Below are 21078 nucleotides of genomic sequence, written 5' to 3' on the forward strand. Positions count from 1 at the left end.
TCTTCGATGCTATTCAACATCTCCCTCGTCACTAAACCACCGTGTGAATTCCTGACGCATTTCTTTAGCTTCACTGCTGTAGTTGTGAACCAAAGCTGGCTGCAATGGCAGCAGAGACTCGGGAGGAAGATCATCTCTCCAAGACCCGGGAATAAGCTCCCATGCATTCGGATCTTCTCTGTCGATCTATGTCGGAGGACAGTAGATGCTGCGACTTGCTCTATCGTTTCGTAGCCAGTTATGAAGCGTAAGTATAGCCATAGTGATTTGCTGCATCTTTTCGGGTTGCAGCAAAAAGGGAGCCCGAAAACAACGCCATCTATTTCCCAGAATACCGAGAATGTTCTCAGATATTCTTCGCCCTCTCGAAATGCGGTAGTTGGCTATCCTTTCCTCGACCGTCAGATTTCTTCTTGGGTAGGGCTTAAGCATGTGCTTGGACAAAGGGAAGGCTTTGCAGCCCCTGGCAGTGGACGAAGGGGAGGTATATTCAAAGGGTTGTCACAGCTCTCCAGGCCATCTGGGTTTCGTCCGTTTGTCCCTACATCGACAAATAGACACTCATACTCTGGTCCAGCCATAACCAATGCTATTACGCTCTCGTTTTCTTTATAGTCATGAAAATGAGATCCCGTGCAGGCTGGCTTTTGGATAAGGATCCTTTTCCCGTCAATTGCTCCAATAATGTTTGGAATATTCCACTTGGAGTAAAATAACTGCGCAATTTCATTCCATTTATCACTTGTATTTGATGTTTTCAAATACCCTTTTCCGAAGACACGATAAATAGCGACGCAAACCTCCATCACAATACAACACATTGTAATCGTACCGATTCGATACTGAAAGGATAGTGACTGGAATGTTTCACCGGTTGTAAGGTACCTGATTGCAAGGGCTACTCTCGCTTGGTTGTATAGATTCTCTCATACATGTTTCCTGTTTCTTTATGAACGGTGCAACTGCTTCTACCAAAGCGACGAATTTAGCATGCGGCATCCTCACGTATTCAGCAAAACCAGGCGTGTCTTCAACTGCCAACTGTTTAAAAATCGTATGATAAGCTCCCCGTTCGGTACGGCGCAGTAGCCATTGCCGGCACCAGACTTGTCGTTCCAGCATCATAGGAGTTTCATCATCGAGCAGCATCATCAAAACAACAACTAGTTTTCGGTTTCTATCCAAGTCATTTCAATTACTAGCGTGAGCACGGACTCCTCTGTGAACGGCCGCCATCTTTTTTCCAAATGCACTACCGCAAAGCAAGCTGGATCTTGTGTCTGATTGGCTGAATTACCAGTTTTTGCTGCAGGGACATGTTGCATATCCTTGCACACGATGATCATGGCGTCTCACGCAAAGTTCTGTGGTTGCGACATGTCCCATGAAGTTCAACAAGTTGAACTCTGTGCGACATGTTGCGGGACAAATTTTGCACAGATTCCATGTCGCACGAGTAAAAAAGTGTCAGCACACACGAGAGGATGTGTCGCTGCAACATGTCCCTGAAACGGCAAAGTCTCTGTATCTGGGATGGTTTGTTGTTCAAATGCCTTCAACTACATCAAGATCAATGAGTATTTTATCCATTGTACTTGGTTGTCCATCAGGGAACGACGACCTCGCAACGCTGAAAGACAAATAAAATACAAGTTAAATCATACATTACAACAGTGCGAAAGCAAAGATATATTTAACTTACCTCTGTTCACGAAACCACCATGAATGCGTGAGCAACGTTGCGAAGCATCGACCGCAGAGGACCCTGGGATCGAAGTTGGCGAAGCAACGCGTAAATTCACTTAACATAAAAACCGCATACTCTGACAGACAGACGGACAGAACTCGGTCAACACTCATGGCCATCCCTCAAACTGATACTTCCCTTTTTATTCAACTTACACGACGTACAATCTACTTCAGACTTCAAATCTACTTCAAAGAAACAAACATTTTAAACTTGCAGAGAAGATTCAGCATAGATTTTTCCTGGCATACAGCACACAGGATTCCCAACCAAACACAAGATCACCAGCAAGATTAGTGTTGCTGCTCACCTAGGGCCCGGTTGTTCAAAAGCCGATTAACGCTAATCCCAGATTAAAAATTAACTAAGGAGTTTATTCTCTACTCCCAAATACTTCTCAACGCTGATATTCGGCAAAATTTTACAGTACAAGAACTTGATCTTTAAAAAAACAAAAAAAAAAACGCAAAAGAAACTTTCACCAAAAAGTTGAAACCATGAAACAAAAGTTCACGCTAATCCTGGATTAAGTTAATCGGCTTTCGAAAAACCAGGCCTGGTAGCTCGAAGCAATTGATATTAATATTACTTTTTATTCAGCTTCAGGGCCGTAGCCAGAAAAAAAATAAGACTGAGGCAATGTCCGTGGTTAAAATTAATTATCTTCGGAAGTGTTTTAAGTGTTTATGATGAGTACATATTGAAGAAAACACTGGAATCACGCTTTATTTTAAAATTTCACGAAAAAATGACGGAGGCAAGTGCTTCGGGTTGCCTCATACTGGCTACGTCTCTGAGCTTCATTTGGTGATGCAATAGAAAAAATTAAATATTCTACAGGCAGTGACACCGTATCAGTTTGCACCAGTTATTGTGGGCCCAAACTGCTTGGTTTTTCCCATTTTCGCCAATATTCACCATCGACTCCAAGTTGTTTGCTAAAATACTTCATAAGTTCCTGGTCATTCAAAACGATGGATTTCCAAAGGTGGCATAAAGACAGTCTATCCCTAAAGAAAAGGAAAAAATGACCAATTAATCAACAGAGAAGACAAATTTAATTCCACAATGTTCTTCAGTTCAAGCAAAAGCTACTGCGTTGTAACTTTTTAAATTTGATTTTTTTCACAATGCTAGGGCATCATTGCATATCGTTTTGTATCATAGCCGAAATACACCTTTCAAAAACCCTGTAGAGGGTGCCTTGAATTTAAAGCTGTAATGGCAAACCCTAACACATGCAAAAAATTAAACTGATAGGCCAATCAGACACAAAGAAAGCGCCTGAAAATGCAGCCGCTTCTTGCACCTGAAAAGGCAGGGGAGCAAGTTAGTATATGTTTTTCTTTTGCAACTGATTGGCTAAGAATTTAGCCAATCACCAAGCATACCAAAGAAACATGATTACTAAAGAAATACAGAAAAGATAATTATCACCTTTTCTAATGATACTCAATACAAACAATTACTCTAAAGGATAAGTTTGAATGCAAACTTACTTTTGTTGGAGTGTTTCGTAAAGGCCATGGTCAATAATGACAATCTCAGCTTTTCCATCCTTGCCTTTCCTGACAAGAACTAACATGTGATATTACATTGTGTAGCCTTGACGCATTAAAAAGTACCTCTAAAGTAAAGTACACCTTTAAATTTTTTCCCAGCAAAATTACAAAACTCAAAAAAATGTTTTATTAGCGTTTTCTTGTAAGTTTTTTTGTCTAAATACTATGAATTTTGGAAATAATTTCGTTGGTTTCCCCTGCAATTTCAGCTCTTAGTCCAGAAGTTGAGCCAGCAAGAAAACATATAGGCCATTCCGGAATTGCGCAGGGAACTGGGGCAAGTTTCAAATTTGAATCAATCGATAAATAGATACCATCACATGAAAGATAACCTTGAGATTGGCCATCTGTCCAAGTTTGATGCTTTTAGGTCGAACAGAGACCAAGTTACGGACTAAAAACATAGTTAAAAATCCATACAAAGATCCTTGCGCAATTCCGAAATGGCCTAATCACACGCGCAAGACAAACACAACATTTTTCAGCAAAATAATTAGTTTATCTCAGGAGCGAAAATTAACAACTGCGTCGCTAGTGGAGGTTGAATGCCGCTACACAAGTACAATGTGCGGGAAATCACGGCGCACGCACAGAACTGACGCAGCGCGCCGGTGGCTCAGTTGGTTGAGTACCGGGCTGTCATGCGGGAGGTCGTGAGTTCGACTCCGGTCGGATGAACACTCAAGGTCTTAAAAAAACTCAGGAGAGTGTGCTGCCTTTGTAATTTCATCTGCAAATGGTTCGACTTTCAAGTCTTCTCGGATTGCGACTATAAACCGTAGGCCCCGCCGTCTCACAAATATTTTCCACGTTCACAATACAATACAATACAATTACATACTTAATTGACCGCTCCCCATGGGGGCTTTTCAGGGCCAGTGAAACACAATCAACGAAACAACAACTGTTAAGAATCCCAACTGGCCGGAAGCAAACCAGTTGGCTATTTACAAGTGCAGCTGCCCGGGAAGTTGAACCAGGGACTACCAGGAACAAATTCAACAAGTGGTCAGAGCGGGTCTTGAACCCGGGATCACGGGATCTCAAGGCAAGCAACCTTACCACTGGGCCACACTGTAACGCGTTTGAAGGCTTTACATGGCCTAGCACCACCTTATCTTAGTGATATGTTATCTTATAAAGCTCATTTAAGATACAATTTAAGATGAAATGAGAGCAACATGTTAGTTCGACCTGCAATAAGATCTGCAAGAACAACTGGTGATAGAGCTTTCTCTGTGGCCGCGCGAGAGCTTTGGAATACTTTACCACCTTCCCTAATGGCAGAGGACAATATGAACATCTTTAAGAGAGAACTGAAAACTCATCTTTTTAAACAGGCCTATTTCTCTTAAATTTGACATAGACGTTAGTATTATTATTCTTCTGCTTTTTCCTGTAATATATATGATATAAATGATGTACATATATACCTATTTTTACCATAGAATTTTACAATATGTAGCTTAGATTTACATAGTTATATTTTATATTTATATTTAGCTGTATTTGTAAGCGCATTAGATCATATCTTGTAGTGCATTTTGCTCCATAGAAATATTAAATTCTTCTTCTTCTTCTTCTTCTTCTTATTGTTATTATTATTATTATTATTATTATTATTATTATTATTATTATTATTATTATTATTACAAGTTCCCTGTGGGACGTTAGAGAATCCACACACTATTCGAGAAGTTGTGGTGTTGTGGCTGTCCTTTGTGAGTATAAGTGTGGGTGGATATAGCAGGTCCACATCAGCTGAATAGCTACCAAAACTTCAACCTGCTCAAACAAATAAATAACAAACAGACAAACAACATCACTGACCACAACTGGCAAATTAACTGCATTAAACTCACCGTTTGCGGGATGAGGGTCCCCGTGAATGAATCCACTCCGAAACAACTGCTCACCAAAAGCCTTAATCATTTTTCCATCAACCTTAAAAATGTTGATTAATTCAAATCAATTTATTCGTCAGCTGTACGTAGTGAACACTAAACCATTAGGTTTGACCTGTTGTCAAATGCTCTCATCTTCTTGTGAGAAAACCCCGGTGGAAGACCTCAAAAGTGCAATTTTTTTCACGAGTTTTCATCCAAATCAACTTTAACAAAAAACATTAAATATCCAATCTGGACAAATTTCACTATCGTTGCACTAAATTCCAATTTTCTGCACTTATTTCACTTTTCTGCAGTCTGTGTGCGATTAATTGACGTGCTCTTGGCCAATCAACACGTCAAAATTTTTGCACGTATATTACTGTATCCCGTACAAGGTGAATGAAATGACTTTTAAGGAAATTTAAAATAATGCATTTTCATATATTCTACAAAAAATCAATATTACAGCTCTTAAAAAAATCGCGATTGAACGAAGCTCGGTTTTCACATGACGTCATCGCCGTCATGTTAGGAGCGCATGACGAAGCCTAATAAGAGTGTCTGCGTAAGGAGGCTACTGCCATGTTAGTGTCTCCAAAAACGGCAGCCATGTTGGTGTCCTGACCCAATCCGCCGGGAATTGACGATAATATTATGTAAACGTTTTCTTTTGTTTTTGTTGAAAAACATGGCTGTTGATCACGTGGGTGAAAACTAAGAATACCAGCACTACCTCAGTGGTCTCAATGGATCGCTGCTTTAAGAAATTTTGGTAAAATATACGTACATCAGCTACGTCAAGTCCTCTCCGTTTTAATTCTTCAACATCATCCACTTTACAGGCATCAACAAACTCAGCAGTCAGCACACGCTAGAAGTGGTTCATTGATACAATAAATTTAAATTCACAGTAAAGAGGGAGTTAAAGACCGCTCCAAAAAATCCAGGTGCTACCTTTGATGTGAGATCCCAATGTACTTCAGGCACATAAACATAACTTAGGTGCTTTAGTTCCTTTGCACAACGTTCACCATTGTGGCCTTCGTTTACAAAATCCAGCTCTTGCTTCAATGTTTCCCTCATGTCCTAGGTAAAAAGAGGACATTTCTAGAAGTTTTACCACAATTACTTGAAATCTCTCGAACTGATTGGATAATTGCCGTCGTCGATAAGAGTCTAGACAACGCTGCTCGCGCCATGCTCGCGTAAACGTGTCACGCAATTGTAATAGCCAATCAGAAACGTTCACTGTTGGAATAAACCAATCATTTTGTGAGAAAGCTACAGACAACGCTTGCTCTTTCTTTGTGTCACGATCCTGGTCACGCTCTGAAATAAATGTGCCTTTGACATTAAATTTGTAGGAAACAAAAGTGTATTATTTTGAAGTGCGAGTTACAAACGAAAGACTGAAGTGATTTTCGCACTTATCTGAAAGTTTAAGCAATTGTCTCTTACAGACACCTGAAAAATTCAGGCGGCTACAACGGGCTTCTAACCCATAAACCTCTGCGATGTCGTCGGCTATAACCCACAATTCAAATGGTAAAGACTTGTTTCCATATCTCTTAGTACCCTTGGACGTGAGGGGCCCGGGGTGGCGGTAGGGGGTGAAGGGTCCAATAGCTGAAACAACCCAAACCTTTACAAAAATGCTAACCTTAGGCCTAAACAATATGCTTTCGATAATGTTTAGGCCTAAGGTTAGCATTTTTGTATGGGTTTGGGTTGTTTCAGTTTTGTTGTTCCGGGCCCCTCAGGTCCAAGGGCACTTTGAGATATGGAATCAAGTCTTTACCAATTCAAATACACATTTCTTTCCTTCATCATTCCTTTCACGGAAACACACATGAGCCAAATGAATTGACCTGCTCCAGGAGATCATCAGTAGGAGCCTTCGGATCCTCCCAATTGAATTCTTGATCGGGGGTTTTGACATACCTAGTTATTTCTAGAAACACTTTCAGTGCATAAATTAGCTTTGGCTGAAACACAGTGGACAGACGGGAATCGGAAAGCTCAAATTCAGAGGTCGAAAGCAGATGGATTCCTCAACCCTAGTGGCTTGTTCTCTTGAGAAGATCCGTGATGCCAATTTCTCCACTTCATCTTCCTTCAGAGAGCTTGAGCCTAGGCTGTTGTTTTGGTTCACTTTCCGGATCCTTGTTTAGCCGTACCAGTGCGTCGCTTCTTCGTCTTCAGACGAGAATCTATTGGGGTAGTAGCTTCTTTGTGTCCATCACTTTCTTTGCTACTTTCTAACTCTTTCTCACTATTACTCTCTGATTGTTCATTACTCTCACATTCATCTCCTGAATACCATTTATCCGTGTTTCCTTCGATTCGCTACCTTTTACCTCTGAATTTGAGCTTTCCGATTCCCGTCTGTCCGCCATGTTTCAGCCAGAGCTAATTTATGCGAAATTGTAAATGCGTAATCTGATTGGCTAACCGTAACCAGGAAAACCCTGGTTTATATAAATAACAAGACACTGAAGTCAGCGTTTACTCGGGTACCCTTAATGGCATAGAGATTTTTAAAGTACAAGATTTGAGAGAAATTGCATCGGAAGTCACAGTTTCCTTTGGGACGCGTATGAAAACTGAAAACTGCACACCAAGTTGATTGAAAACACCACACCAATAAGCGATTTGCATGATTGCGTCATTTTACTACAGATGAGAATGCTTTGTCAAAATGCTTTGTTTTTCAGGTTTTTCCTCTCTCCTGGGAACAAAGAAACAGTTGTTTAAATTTGCCTGACAATAACAGCAACTCAAAGCAGTCTGGTCGTCGTTAAATGACGCCATCATGCAAATCGCCTATTGGTATGAATTCGAGTGCTGTTTGGCATAAATGATCAATTTCTTCTTCATTTTCACAATACTCACAGTATGTCAAAAATAAAATAAAAAAACGAAACATAGCTATATGTGCTCAAATTTTGAAGAGCATTTGGCAAGGAGGTACAGTAAGCAAAACCTATTACTGAACTCCCACGGACACCGCCATTCCAACTCTCACTGTAACTGTCTTGGACTGTACTCAATCTAATAAGTGGTGTTGAAAACTGACTTCTGTTGGTAATACTATTAATATAAGATGCGTGTGTCTTGATAAACCAGTGTCCAACTCATTTCCTAGATTCACTGTTGGGGAACTTATTGACTGCTTACGATATCAATGTAGGAGAGCACAAAACGACATTGCTACACAATGACTACCCGCACTGAACTCAAACACTTCAACACTCCCTTGACAATAAGGAACATGAATAGTTTTACTATAGAATCTATAGGATATGGACCAGGATTCTTTCTTATGTCCCAACCAAGGTTGAACTTAATATATTCCAAAAAGTGGATGAGACTTTTAAAAACATCTACTGAGTGAATCGTTTTCAGCATGCCTTGTTGATAAATTACATCTTGACTTCATTTTCCGCTTATCCATTATCCCATAACGTTTCAGACGTGTTCCACAGTAACAGCTCTTCTTTGTCATATGTATACTTGAGCCGAGGTAGCTGACGTACTTTTGTTTACAAGTGAATACATAGTAATTAATGCGGTGAAGTCTGGATGACCTACTTCTCTTATTTTTCTTCCTATGCAAAATAGATGTGTCAGATGTTTCTTTGTAATTCTGTTCGTTTCTCACTTATGTCGGCATCATTTCACGAATATACGTCAAAGTAAACAAACTTTGCCTATCGAGACCAGTAAGAAATCAAGTTTTTAACGCCCACGTCGCCAGTGGAGGGTAGGTGCCCAGGAAGCCTGGGGGCTGCAACCGCAGTCACATCCCCAAGGCGCTAGAACACCCGACTGGCCTGCCCAACCCGCAACCAAGCCACGAGCCCCCCGCGCCAGGCCCCCCTAAGGCACCCGTCACACTTGAGCCAGATAGCTCAGTGGAATAATAATAATAATAATAATAATAACACACAAAAAAAAAAAAAAGAGCACAAAAAAAAAAGAAAGAAAGGGGGGGAGAGGGAGGGAACGCCGAGAACCACTAAACTCCTAAACCGACTCACAACGCCACGCCAACAAACACGCTGCAAGCACATTGGACAACGCATGCACTACGCAGGAATACCGCTGAACCATGTCAGCCCCAGGGCCCCCCCAACCTAAAGAGTGCTGCAAACGCTACAAAAACGCATAACAACGCTGACAAACGCCTGCAAAAACGCTACTGACCGGACTAGCTCCCGGTCGTGAACCATGTAACTATAACAAACGCTACAGAACGCACCAAAACGCTGAACAACGCTACCAGACGGCCAAGACACCAACAACCGCCTGCAAAACACTACTGACCAGACTAGCTCCTAGTCGTTAACTATGTTAAATTTTATTTAACTATATTTAACGCCCACGTCGCCAGTGGAGGGTAGGTGCCCAGGAAGCCTGGGGGCTGCAACCGCAGTCACATCCCCAAGGCGCTAGAACACCCGACTGGCCTGCCCAACCCGCAACCAAGCCACGAGCCCCCCGCGCCATGCCGAAGGGATCTCCGGGTAAGAAGAACCCGGAGCAAGGGGGCTCGGGGCAACTAGGCCTAAGCCCCCGATAGCCCAAACCTGAGGCACCCACCCCCGCTGGTAACCAGAGAAATCCACTACCTGTTACGCCACCAACTGGGAGGAAACACGGACAATGGAACTAACTGGAGTTCTGATATAGATCTGGTATGCCTCGCTCGACCAACGCCCCAAGGTTTTGATCAGGTGATCCGGAACACCACGTGCCGCTGCAGTGGTCGCCGCCCCAATCCGGAAACTATGGCCAGAGTAGGTGCCGGAGTACCCAGCCCCATGTAGGGTAGACTGCAAAAAGGATGATAGCTGCTGCCGGGTAAGAGGACGACCATCACTAAACAAGAACAGGGGCCCTGGAGCAGACCTACGCAGAGACAAGTACGTGCCCAACGCTGTTATGGGGCACACAGAGCCCGAGCCACGCCCCAAGTAGATATCACAACCCACACGGAAGGGGTCTGTCTTGGAACACTTGATACGGACTTTGAAACAAGAGGGATTCACCAAGGAGTCCGCTTGCAGGTCGCTAACAGTCATATGGGTGTGAGGATCAAAGGCCGAGTTGACCGTGAATTCGCCCGCACGCTAAAACCCAAAAAATGCCAAGCAGCACGCAGCCCACAACATCACATGGTCTCTAGTAGACAGGTCCAAAGAGCACTGAATGACCTTCAGATGATCAACGGTGATAGGTAGGTGCCTGGGTGACACTGGACCTTGAACTCGCTTAATACCCCTTAGCAGACGCTGCAAACGAAGACAGTTGACTAGCGGGTCGGGAAGGCCATGGTCAATATGAAGGGAGCGCACTGCTGATAGATAGACCTTGATGGAGGAATGGTTCAGGTTGTCGGCCAGGAAGGAAGCAAAGCGCATGAGAGTCTCCTCAGTGGCTGGGGGGATGGAGCCATCCTGGTTTGCACGACCATCCTGGCGGCAAAAGTCTGTAAATCGACGTTGGGCGGATCGGTACACTCGTCGGGTGGAAGGTGCAAGACCTTGGGTAAGTAAGAACCGACACTTCTGAGTCAAGGCATCTGAAGCGCTGCCAGAAGGGAAGCAGGAATAGGAGACGGGGTTGGGTCGGCCTGTGGCTCCAGGCGTCTGAACCGCTGAAATTGGAATCGAGACAGTGCATCAGCAACTGGATTAGCTTTGCCTCGCACAGATGAAGCTGTAAATGAGAAGGAATGATGGATGGCCAGCATAGTCAAATAACGCAGCAACACCATTAGGTTTTTGTCCCGCGAGGTGCCAGACTTAAGTACAGCCACCACAGACTCGTTGTCACAAAAGAACTCGACCCGCCGAGATACCCACTGACAGCCCCACAGATAGGCTGCCACTACAATTGGGAAGAGCTCCTTGTACGCTATGGATGAGGAACTTTGTGCAGCTGACCAGGCACCAGCAAACCAGTGGGATTTAAAAATAGCTCCATAGCCCAAAGAGCCCGCTGCATCCGATGAGACCTGGAAGTCCGGGAGAGGTGCCCATGTGGGCATGCAGAAAAAACTGAGGCCATCCCAAGTTTGGAACAGTTCCCGCCACCAGGTTAAATCCCGCCGAAATTCCTGGTTAAGCCTAATGGGGTGATCATCACGGCGAAAGGCACAAAGCAAGTCGATCATCCGGCGAAGGAATGTCCTACCCTGTGGGGCGACCTTGCAGGCGTGATGGAGATGGCCAATCAGGGATTCCAGCTCGCGACGTTTACAAAAACGTTTTGCCGACCACTCATCTAACAGTGAAACAATCCTATCTCTCTTGTCAGTCGGAAGGCGAGCCTGAAGGTTCTCGGAGTCAAGTTCAATCCCAAGGATTGTAAGACGAGTCGCGGGTCCCTCCAACTTATCTGGATTAAGGGGAAGGCCAAGTTTTGTACACAGACGAACGCAGGTTTGAAGGTTGTTGTGGCACACAGGGGACGCCGGTGGGCCCAAAGTGAGGAAATCGTCCAAGTAATGACGGAGAAATGTAACCTCATAATTGTGAACCAGGATCCATTCAACCAGGTCTGCAATGGCGGTGAAAATAAATGGTGCTGAACGCAGCCCAAAAGGGAGCACCAAATCCACAAAATATTGCCCACGCCACTTCATGCCAAGAAGGGGGCGATCGTCTGGGTGGATAGCCACATTCCGATATGCACTGGCCACGTCGAACTTGGCCATTAACGTTCCTCGACCCAGAGACATTATGCCATCAATGAAAGCATCCACTGAAACATACTGAACTGTAAACGGGGGCTTAGGGATGCCGTCATTGACGCTTTGCCCCTCTGGGGATGATAGGTCTAAAATGAGACGCCACTTCCCAGGCTGATTAGTTTTGGGGATCACCCCGAAACGACTTATTTGCAATGACGGAAGCGGGGGCACTGGAAAAGGACCTGCCACCCTGCCAGAAGAGACTTCAGCTTGCAAGTAGGAGTCAATCACTGATGGGTGCTCAGCAGAGCTACGCATGTTTGAAGATGCAGATTTGAGGGACACCAAGGATGGGTCAAAGCCTATCCGAAATCCATCCCGTATGCCAGAAGTCACAAATGCCACAGCTGACTTGTTGGGATGGTGGCATAATTCGGCTTGAAATTGATCCAACTGTAATGGTGTGACCTGAGACACCGGAGATAACGGGGCAAAAGAGACAACTGGAACGCTGGGCTTAACTGGAACAGAAACGGGAACTGAGACTGGAACTGAAACTGGAACAGGACAAAACAACTTTGCCAACTGAGGCAATCCATTCGGCTGGCGAGGCAACGCAATCACATCATTCAAACTATGTACAAACACAACACTGGGCGAACCTCGCCCCTCAGTACTGTCCCCTGCTCCCTCCAGGGGAGGGGGAGCAGGAACGGGAACGAAATCCAGCTGAGCGGGGAAAGGGGCAGTTAGCCTTGGTATGCTCTCCCTCGCAATTGCTGCAGTTGTGGCGGAACTTGCACTTCCCAAATAGCCACCGACATTTCCCTTCATTCCAGGAATGGCAGAATGGTGTGCGTCGGTGGGAGTCTGGGCTGTCTGAGGAAGACTGAGGAAACCCGGAAAGGGAAGACGGCCTTGGTTGCAGTGATGACGATGCTGGCAAACGCAAATGAAAACTATACAGATCCAAATTCATTTTGGACCAATCCGTAAGGCCCGAGGCAGCGGCATCCCTTCTGAAGGCCAGATCGTATTCAAGCCAAGCCAGACCTGGATATTGGCGGGCTGTTTGAATAATGAGCAGCTTATATCTGGTCAAGTCTAACCAACGCAGGGGGTGAGAGGCACACAGGACCAGCTGGAAAATCGTGAAGGCCTCAGTCCAAGTAAGAATATCCTTGATTTCAACCTGCCTGCGTTTTGCGTTGGACACCAGGAGTTTACCCTCCAGGAAGGTCTGTGGTTCCTGATCCCCAGCTCGGAGATTGACTGTAAGTAGATCCGCCAACTCCACGAACTGGCCCTCGATGATCTTCTTGGCCAATTTTGCCGGGACTGGTGCATGACCAGGACCAACAATGAAAGCCTTCTCAGACGTAGGCACTGATCCAGAGTTACCAAAACTTGGCAGGCTGCCGGATACACTGGGACTCGCGAATGGAGAGGTAATGGGGGCCATGAAGCGGGCCGAGCTTGAGTCAGTGATGGCTGACACAGGAGAAAAGGTAGGAATGAAGGCCGGCAAAGTAAACGTACCTGATGACGCCCCAAAAGCCATAGACGAGACATTGACATCACAAGAAACAGCAGTCGATCCAGAGGAGCTAGATGGAGTGACGCCAACAGAAGTGCCAAGGACGGAAGGGGGTAATGGCGAGGGGGCGCTCCCTTGAATTGAAGAGATGATAGTCGGAAGGGTGCTTCCAAGCGCGCGAACAACAGCCTCGGCGATCGAATCGACGGCCAAAGGCGCCACGGGGCCAGAGGGAGCCGTAGAAACCACCATCGGCGCGGGGGACAAGAGAGGTATGTCCTCCGAACGAAGTCCAGCGGACAAGCTATTGTTGGTTGAACGAGGTGGGTTCGGCATGATGTATGATCGAACACCAACCAGCGACGAGCGAGTTAGAGGCGACCACGAAAAAGAAGTGAAAAACGAACCAACAAACACGACAGAGAGCGAGAAAAAACCGCGGGCGATGAAGGACGAAATCCTTTGGCCACGCTAACGGATCGGCGAGCACACTACGGTCCAGGGACGAAAGAGCGACGAGTGAAGGAACGACAAACCAATAAACACGACAGCCGCCGAAGAAAAAACCCTGGTCGATGACTGACGAAATCCTTAGAATTTATTCCTTTGTTGACCACAACTGGGAACCGCTACACTAAGCCCGCCAAAATAAACGTATCGGAGCACACGATGGTCCGAAGCACGAAAGAGCGATGAGCGAGTACAGACAAACCAACAGACACGACAGAGGGCGAGGAAACCACGGTCGATGACGGAAGAAATCCTTGTGTTTTCTCTATTGTTGTTTTTCTTTTGTTGACCACAACTGGGAACCGCTACACTAAGCCCGCCAAAGAAACGCCACGCTATCTGAGCGACGAGCCGACTATCGGAACTGGTACAAGAGAAGGTAAGACGAACCACAACACGGCGGTGAAGACGAGATGGAGACGGTCGAAGATCGAAGAACTTCTATTTCAACCTGGACAGCGACCGAGATAGCCAATGAAGCGAGAAGAAGAACGCCGAGAACCACTAAACTCCTAAACCGACTCACAATGCCACGCCAACAAACACGCTGCAAGCACATTGGACAACGCATGCACTACGCAGGAATACCGCTGAACCATGTCAGCCCCAGGGCCCCCCCAACCTAAAGAGTGCTGCAAACGCTACAAAAACGCATAACAACGCTGACAAACGCCTGCAAAAACGCTACTGACCGGACTAGCTCCCGGTCGTGAACCATGTAACTATAACAAACGCTACAGAACGCACCAAAACGCTGAACAACGCTACCAGACGGCCAAGACACCAACAACCGCCTGCAAAACACTACTGACCAGACTAGCTCCTAGTCGTTAACTATGTTAAATTTTATTTAACTATATTTATCAACACCGTTTCCGACTACACATAGTCTATTGTAGTTCCCGTTGTAGCTTCTATCGATAACATGAAACTAAAATCGTGCGCAAGACTATCATACACACATTCGATTTGAGCTTTAATAAAGCTTAACCTTTGTTATAATTCATGTGGTCGCCGGTTTGAACGAAGACAGAAACTGCACGCCACGATGAAACAAATAATAGAAATTGTTTTCATTTGTACTTCCCTATTCATATGCACATTTGATTTTTCCTGGTATTTCTCTCTGAAATCGCGGACCGACCCGTTCCGAAACTGATGCTCCTCAGCTGTATGCATTTCGAGTGTCCCAAGCAAAAAGCGAGATTTGCCATACACAAGTATGTACACAATATTACAGTTTGAACAAATTTGCCTCGAAAAAATACATCAAGGTCAGTAGAGGGTGATGTCTTGTATAGCTCAAAATGATGTAATGCTTTGCTTTTTTTTTTTTGCACGTAATTCTACTGTGCATTTTCTGCACTTCCCGAGTAGCTCCGAGTAACTAGGTCTGTCGAAACACCCGATCCAAAAGGTAAAAGGAGAGAGGAAGGCTCTTATTGAAGGGCTCAGGCCTGCTTCCATCTGTGTGGCTTCATAGCTCAGTTGGTAGAGCATTGCACCAGAATCGCAGAGGTCATTAGGGAGTTTAAGCAAAGACGACGGCACCAGTGGCTCAGTTAGTTGAGCACCGGGCTGCCATGAGGGAGGTCGTGAGTTCGATTCCGGCCGGACCAACACTCAGGGTCTTAAAATAACTGAGGAGAAAGTGCTGCCTTTAAAGTCTTCTCGGATAAGGACTATAAACCGTAGGCCCCGTCTCACAAAATCAATATCTTCCATGTTCATTAGTTCCCTGTGGGATGTTACAAAACCCACGCACTATTCGAGACGCTAAGAGTAGGGGATGAAGTTCCCGGTGTTGTGTCTGTTCTCTGTGAGTATATGGGTGGGTGGGTATAGCAGGTCCACATCAAATGAATGGATGCCAAAACTTAAACCTGCTCAAACAAATAAATAACTAACAAACAAACGGGCAACGACGACGTCACAAAGCAAGAATATCATCGATATTTCATTTGATTTACTTTCATTTGATTTACTTTCATTGTTAATTTCAGTTTACAGTGTCCCCAATTAGCGCTCCAGCGCTAGAACGACTAGACACTTAAATAAAGTTCCTTTTTTTTCCTTTCCTTTCCTTTCGGTTTAACAAGGAAAAATACTCTGAATTTCCGTGCATTTTTTTGCCGTACTCCACAGAACAACAATTTTTAGGTTTTGACGACAACGTGAGCATATAACAATGAACCATTCATTTTCTATTTTTACTTTGAAACCGTTCGTACCCATCCAGTTACAGGATAGTTCGCCCTTATTAACCAAGGATAGGCCAACAATAGGCCATTTCCGAGTTCATGTGCGCCTCCTCTTCAAAGCGAGTCTAAGTGCGAAGTTTTTGTGATGGTAATTACTTCTATTTTACATAGGAATGAAAACTAATTTTCATATAAAGAAAAACCTCGCACTTCGACTCGCTTTGAAGAGGAGGCAGACATGAACTCGGAAATGGCCTATTGCGAAATACTGGCGATAGCGTTAAGGTACATTTTGGAGTGACGTTTTCGTTGTCGTCGCCGTTGCTTAAACCCTATTGGCTCGCATCCTGTGGAAGTCGCCCTAATTTTTCAGGTGTCTACAAGACACAAGTATCATTTCAATCTTTAGTTAAATGTTGTGGCAAAAAATAAATCGAAAGTGGTTCAGCGTTGTCTGTACTCTTACCGACAACGCGATATTCGTCATTACAGTGGTCAAAATATTGTGGAATCACTCGCCTGCGCCTCGTGAATCCACAATATTTTGCGTAAGTAAAACTTAAGTAAAGGTGTGTCGGACGGGAAAACGGAAGTGGACTTTGCACGAGCAATGATTTCAAGCAGTTTTTACAGAAATCATATCCTCTAAGACTAAAGTTACTCATCGATACAAATATGCTTGTAGTGAGAATGACAAAAGTGGAAAAAAGATGCGGAATTGTCCGTGGTCTAGTAGACATCGCGATCACTTGAGAATCAAGAGGTGTCGAGTTCGAGTTTGTATATATATAAAAAAAAGATCGATTGCATACCACGAAACTTAGCATAGCAAGCCATAAATGAGAAAATAAATTAACAAGAGATGTAAATTACAATGGCCTGGAAGAAAAAAGTTACTTCGAAATCCAAATCCTTGAGTCTGGGCTAATTTAGGGAGCTGAGTTAAGGTAGGGACAAGAGCACTTTTCTCCAAAAATTGATCTGATCTGCTTCAGCCACCAAACAAATATTGTTAACAACGTTGCTATATTTTCCAACGAGTGTAGGAAGACTTACGTCCAGGACCCAGGAAAAAGTAAATGAAGGATGCATCCAAGCGATGACTTGCAACAGGCGCTTTAATGTCCACAAATCACCATCGTATCTATCCAGAAGATCAATATACTGAATCTAAACAAGAAAATAAAATTGGAATCAGAAACTTAAACAATTCACCAGTGAAAATGTCCAATTCATTGACATCAGTGTTGGGACGTAAGATAAAGTGAGAACTAAATTGAAGTGCTCCAAACAGGTGTTACACCTACAGAGTGCAGAGCTAAATCTTATCATCCTGTGAGGAAAGACATCTGGCAACAACATTTGATTTTGTTAAATGGGCCAAAAACTGGAACAAAAGAACATTAATTTTGTTTTGGTGTCAGTTTGGCAACATTTGGCAATAGTAAAATAAAATTTCTTGTTAAGTAGTTTCGTAGAAATCGACTCAACGCTAAACAAACAGTGCGATTCAATTCGCGCCAAACTATTTGTTTCGAACAATTCTTGCTACGATTATTTTATTCTTTTACTCTTTTCCATTGTATATATTTTTAACACTTTTTTACATATTGCATCACATTTTGGCGTTCGCCACATTTTTATTGTTTTTAACTTGTTTCAACATATTTATGCTAATTTTGGAAAATTTAGAAAACTTACTCACTTGAAAGTGACCTCGGAGAGGTCGAAACGTCGTGACTTCTTAGCGCTAGTTTTTATTTCAAAATATTTCTTGTCATATGGCTTAAAATGAAAATGAATGTACTGTACGTAAGTGATGGAAAAACTTGACATTCTCAAGCATCACCAATAAAATGAGGAAAGGGATAAATCTGAGGGTGAGAAAGTATAGGGATGAGTTGCTTCATTCTTTTTCATCCCTTATTTTTTCGTTACGCTTCAAGGTGTACAGAACTTTGCCTGTAGAATTATAACAGAAACCAGGAAATTCGATCACATCACACCAGCACTACAGGAGTTAAACTGGCTGCCAATCAAACAGCACCTACTATACAGAGACTCCATTATGGCTCTTAAGTGCATGAAAGGCCTTGCACCATCACATTTAAGTGACCAATTTTGCAAGAGTAACACTATACATAATCGCAACACACGAAACTGTGGTTTGCTTCAGATTCCATTATGTAAGACAAAGTCTGGTCAACGTAGCTTTCGCTACAGAGCTGCCCGGGGGGGTACTCCCTTATAAGGGCTTAATGGGGACGTGTGGCCAGCCAGGGTATGTTTTTCATGATTTTTGTCTTGAACAGGGTATCGAATTTACCATTTTTTGTCTTAATCAGTGTATCAATTTATCAATTTTTGTCTTAAACTGGGTTAAATGTCCTAAACAGGGTATCAAAAATCGGAATTCTGTCTTAAAATGGGTAGGAAAATCAGTGATATTTGTCTTAAACAGGGCCCCCCCGGGCAGAGCTGTCAGCAACTGGAACGATCTTCATCTTATTTGAAGCAACTTACTAGTCTTAGTAAATTTAAAGGAGATTTGAAGAGTGACTTTTTCACCAAATTTTATTCTCTTGTTTAATATACAACATTATCATTACATTTTTAACGTTAGTATTTCACTAACTTACAAATACTAACTTACTAGTCTAGGTACATTTTAAGGGAGATTTGAAGAGTGACTTTTTTACCAATTTTATTCTCTCATTTAATACATATATGACATCATAATTACAATTTTATCGTTATTATTTTATTACACTCATTTTGTAAATCAAACTGAAAAGCCCGCATGGGAATTATGATTAAAGTATGTACAGTGTATGTATGTATGTAAGTTCAGCCTGTTTTTAAAAGCGAATCCAAGTGTGAAATGCTAAAAGTAATGGATGAGGTTTGTTTAACTTAAAAGAATATCAAAACGAGCAGCAGTATTTCATCAGGGTAGTTGAGTGTTTTTAGACCAGATAAAACATGTGCTGCGAGTTTTTTGAACAACTTCAAAAACATTCCACAAAAAGTGTCTCTCTGGACTCAGAACAATGATTCAAAATAATTGTGAGAGAAGAATATTAGCATATCAGAAAAACAAGCTATACCTTATTTGTATTCTTTATATAAAGAATACTAACAAGGAGTGTTTTACCGGTATATAAAGCTCATTTACGTGACGTTTTATCAGGGTTTTGATAGGCTATTAGGTTAATGAATTATTAATGCATTTTTTAATGGTCAATGATGAATGCATAAATAGGTTATAGAGTGCAATATGGAAGTTGCCATAGAAACAAGGCGGTGGAGTCATCTTGTTGGGTCGGTAATAGAGTGAGTTTCAATCGAGTGTTGTAAAACCAAAACCAAATTACTTTGGCCAATCAAAAAGGACGGAGACAATTCAGTAAACCAATCAAAACTCGAAGTAATAACATAGCCGACACAAAGCACGAGAAAATATGCACGCGCGAGCCACAATTGGTTTTGGTTTCACTTGTGATTGGTTGAAAAAGTGGCGTGATAGCTTTGAACCAATCACTGAGTGAAGTAATGCAAAACCAAAGCAATTCGCTAATTACTTTCGACACTCAATTGAAAACCACTCTTAAGTATGGTAAATAATTTGTGGGAACTTGCTTGTGCATTTCATGACTTTTTGTCACTTGTGATCTTTTGAAAGGTCTCAAATTGCACTCGCCTGTGGCACCCATAGATAACAAAATGAATTTGTGTTCATACGTTTACAATACAAGTAAAATAAACTTATTATAATAATCACTTATTGATTAAAAGTCTCAATGTTATGAGAGCTCTACTACTGATTGTTAGGGAGATTACAAATCAACTCAAGGAAGATTAAAATAATCCAGTCCAACAAAATAACATTGGTTTTTGATGAGAGAGGGAAGGTGGAGTTGCTGGAGAAAATCCTCTTGGAATCAGAATAGAGCAAAAACAAACAAAACACACATTTGGAGTATACCGTAAGTCTGGAAGTTGAGCTAGTGCTCTCACGACTGCACCAATCTTGCTTCTTACCCCTCCCTCCTAATCCTAACCTTTTTTAGCACCATGAACTCTTGAGGATAAGCAACCCCACCCCCTTGGCCTTCGCCCTCCCCCACCCCCTCCACACCAAAAAACAAAAAAAGAAAAAACCGGATGTCCATTTTTAACCCTTTGACTCCCAAACTGGCCTGAACTGGCCAGACTTAGTATTTTACTCTGTCTATTAATTATGCCAGACGATGGGGAACCCCTGGGAGTCAATGGGTTAATCAATTTAATCCTGCCAGCAACACAGCCAGGTTAGATCAATGCAAATGTAACCTGTTACCTTGACTGCCACGTCTTGTCCATCGTGTGTCACTGCTCTATGCACTTGAGCCAAACTAGCAGCTGCCATTGGCGTGTAATCAAACTTAAAGAAGACATCTCGAGCTCTTGTCCCAAAATCCTCAAGAAACAATTCATCAACCTAAATCATGGTAATAATTATGTATTTGATGTGAAAGTAGGCAAGGCACATCATCATCATCATCATTGATAGATCACCAAACAACTAAGGACACATTACATTCAAACGACACCAAACAGACAGTTTATGCGGAACAAAAACTAATGACCAAATCAAACAGTCAAATAAACTGACCTCTCCATGTTTGCGCCGAAGAGCCTGCAGAAAATTCAAATCTTGTTAAACCAAACACCCCTAGTTATTTTTCACAGCTGAAATGCCAAAACCTAATGTTATGGCTGATTCTCCTAAAGTTTGAGAAGGAATTCATTTACGAGCTGACATCTCAAGCCTTAGCCCTTTGCCAGAGTGAATATCCTTTGCTCCAATGAAGGGCTTGCACTCGAAACCTCAGCTCACAGATCTTTCCATTGATGGTTAATCTGCCTTTATCAACCCATTTGATAATTATTAAC

At 43.0% G+C, this 21078-nt stretch overlaps 1 protein-coding gene and 1 pseudogene across 1 annotated transcript in view; both read right to left on the reverse strand.

Annotated features, from left to right (window-relative positions):
- LOC138010582 (uncharacterized aarF domain-containing protein kinase 5-like) overlaps positions 1 to 21078 on the reverse strand; it is a 40328-nt gene that overhangs the window by 15687 nt on the left and 3563 nt on the right. Inside the window, exons 4-11 of the mRNA XM_068857591.1 lie at positions 20798 to 20821; positions 20483 to 20623; positions 17200 to 17313; positions 6153 to 6284; positions 5986 to 6069; positions 5172 to 5253; positions 3247 to 3325; positions 2666 to 2757 (exon numbers count right to left, since the gene is read on the reverse strand). Of these exons, the coding sequence (XP_068713692.1) occupies positions 2666 to 2757; positions 3247 to 3325; positions 5172 to 5253; positions 5986 to 6069; positions 6153 to 6284; positions 17200 to 17313; positions 20483 to 20623; positions 20798 to 20821 (748 nt within the window). The remainder of the gene's footprint in view (positions 1 to 2665; positions 2758 to 3246; positions 3326 to 5171; positions 5254 to 5985; positions 6070 to 6152; positions 6285 to 17199; positions 17314 to 20482; positions 20624 to 20797; positions 20822 to 21078) is intronic.
- On the reverse strand, positions 10 to 1866 carry LOC137981514 (uncharacterized; annotated as a pseudogene).

This window comes from Montipora foliosa, chromosome 1 (assembly GCF_036669935.1).
Source record: "Montipora foliosa isolate CH-2021 chromosome 1, ASM3666993v2, whole genome shotgun sequence".
Taxonomy (NCBI): domain Eukaryota; kingdom Metazoa; phylum Cnidaria; class Anthozoa; order Scleractinia; family Acroporidae; genus Montipora; species Montipora foliosa.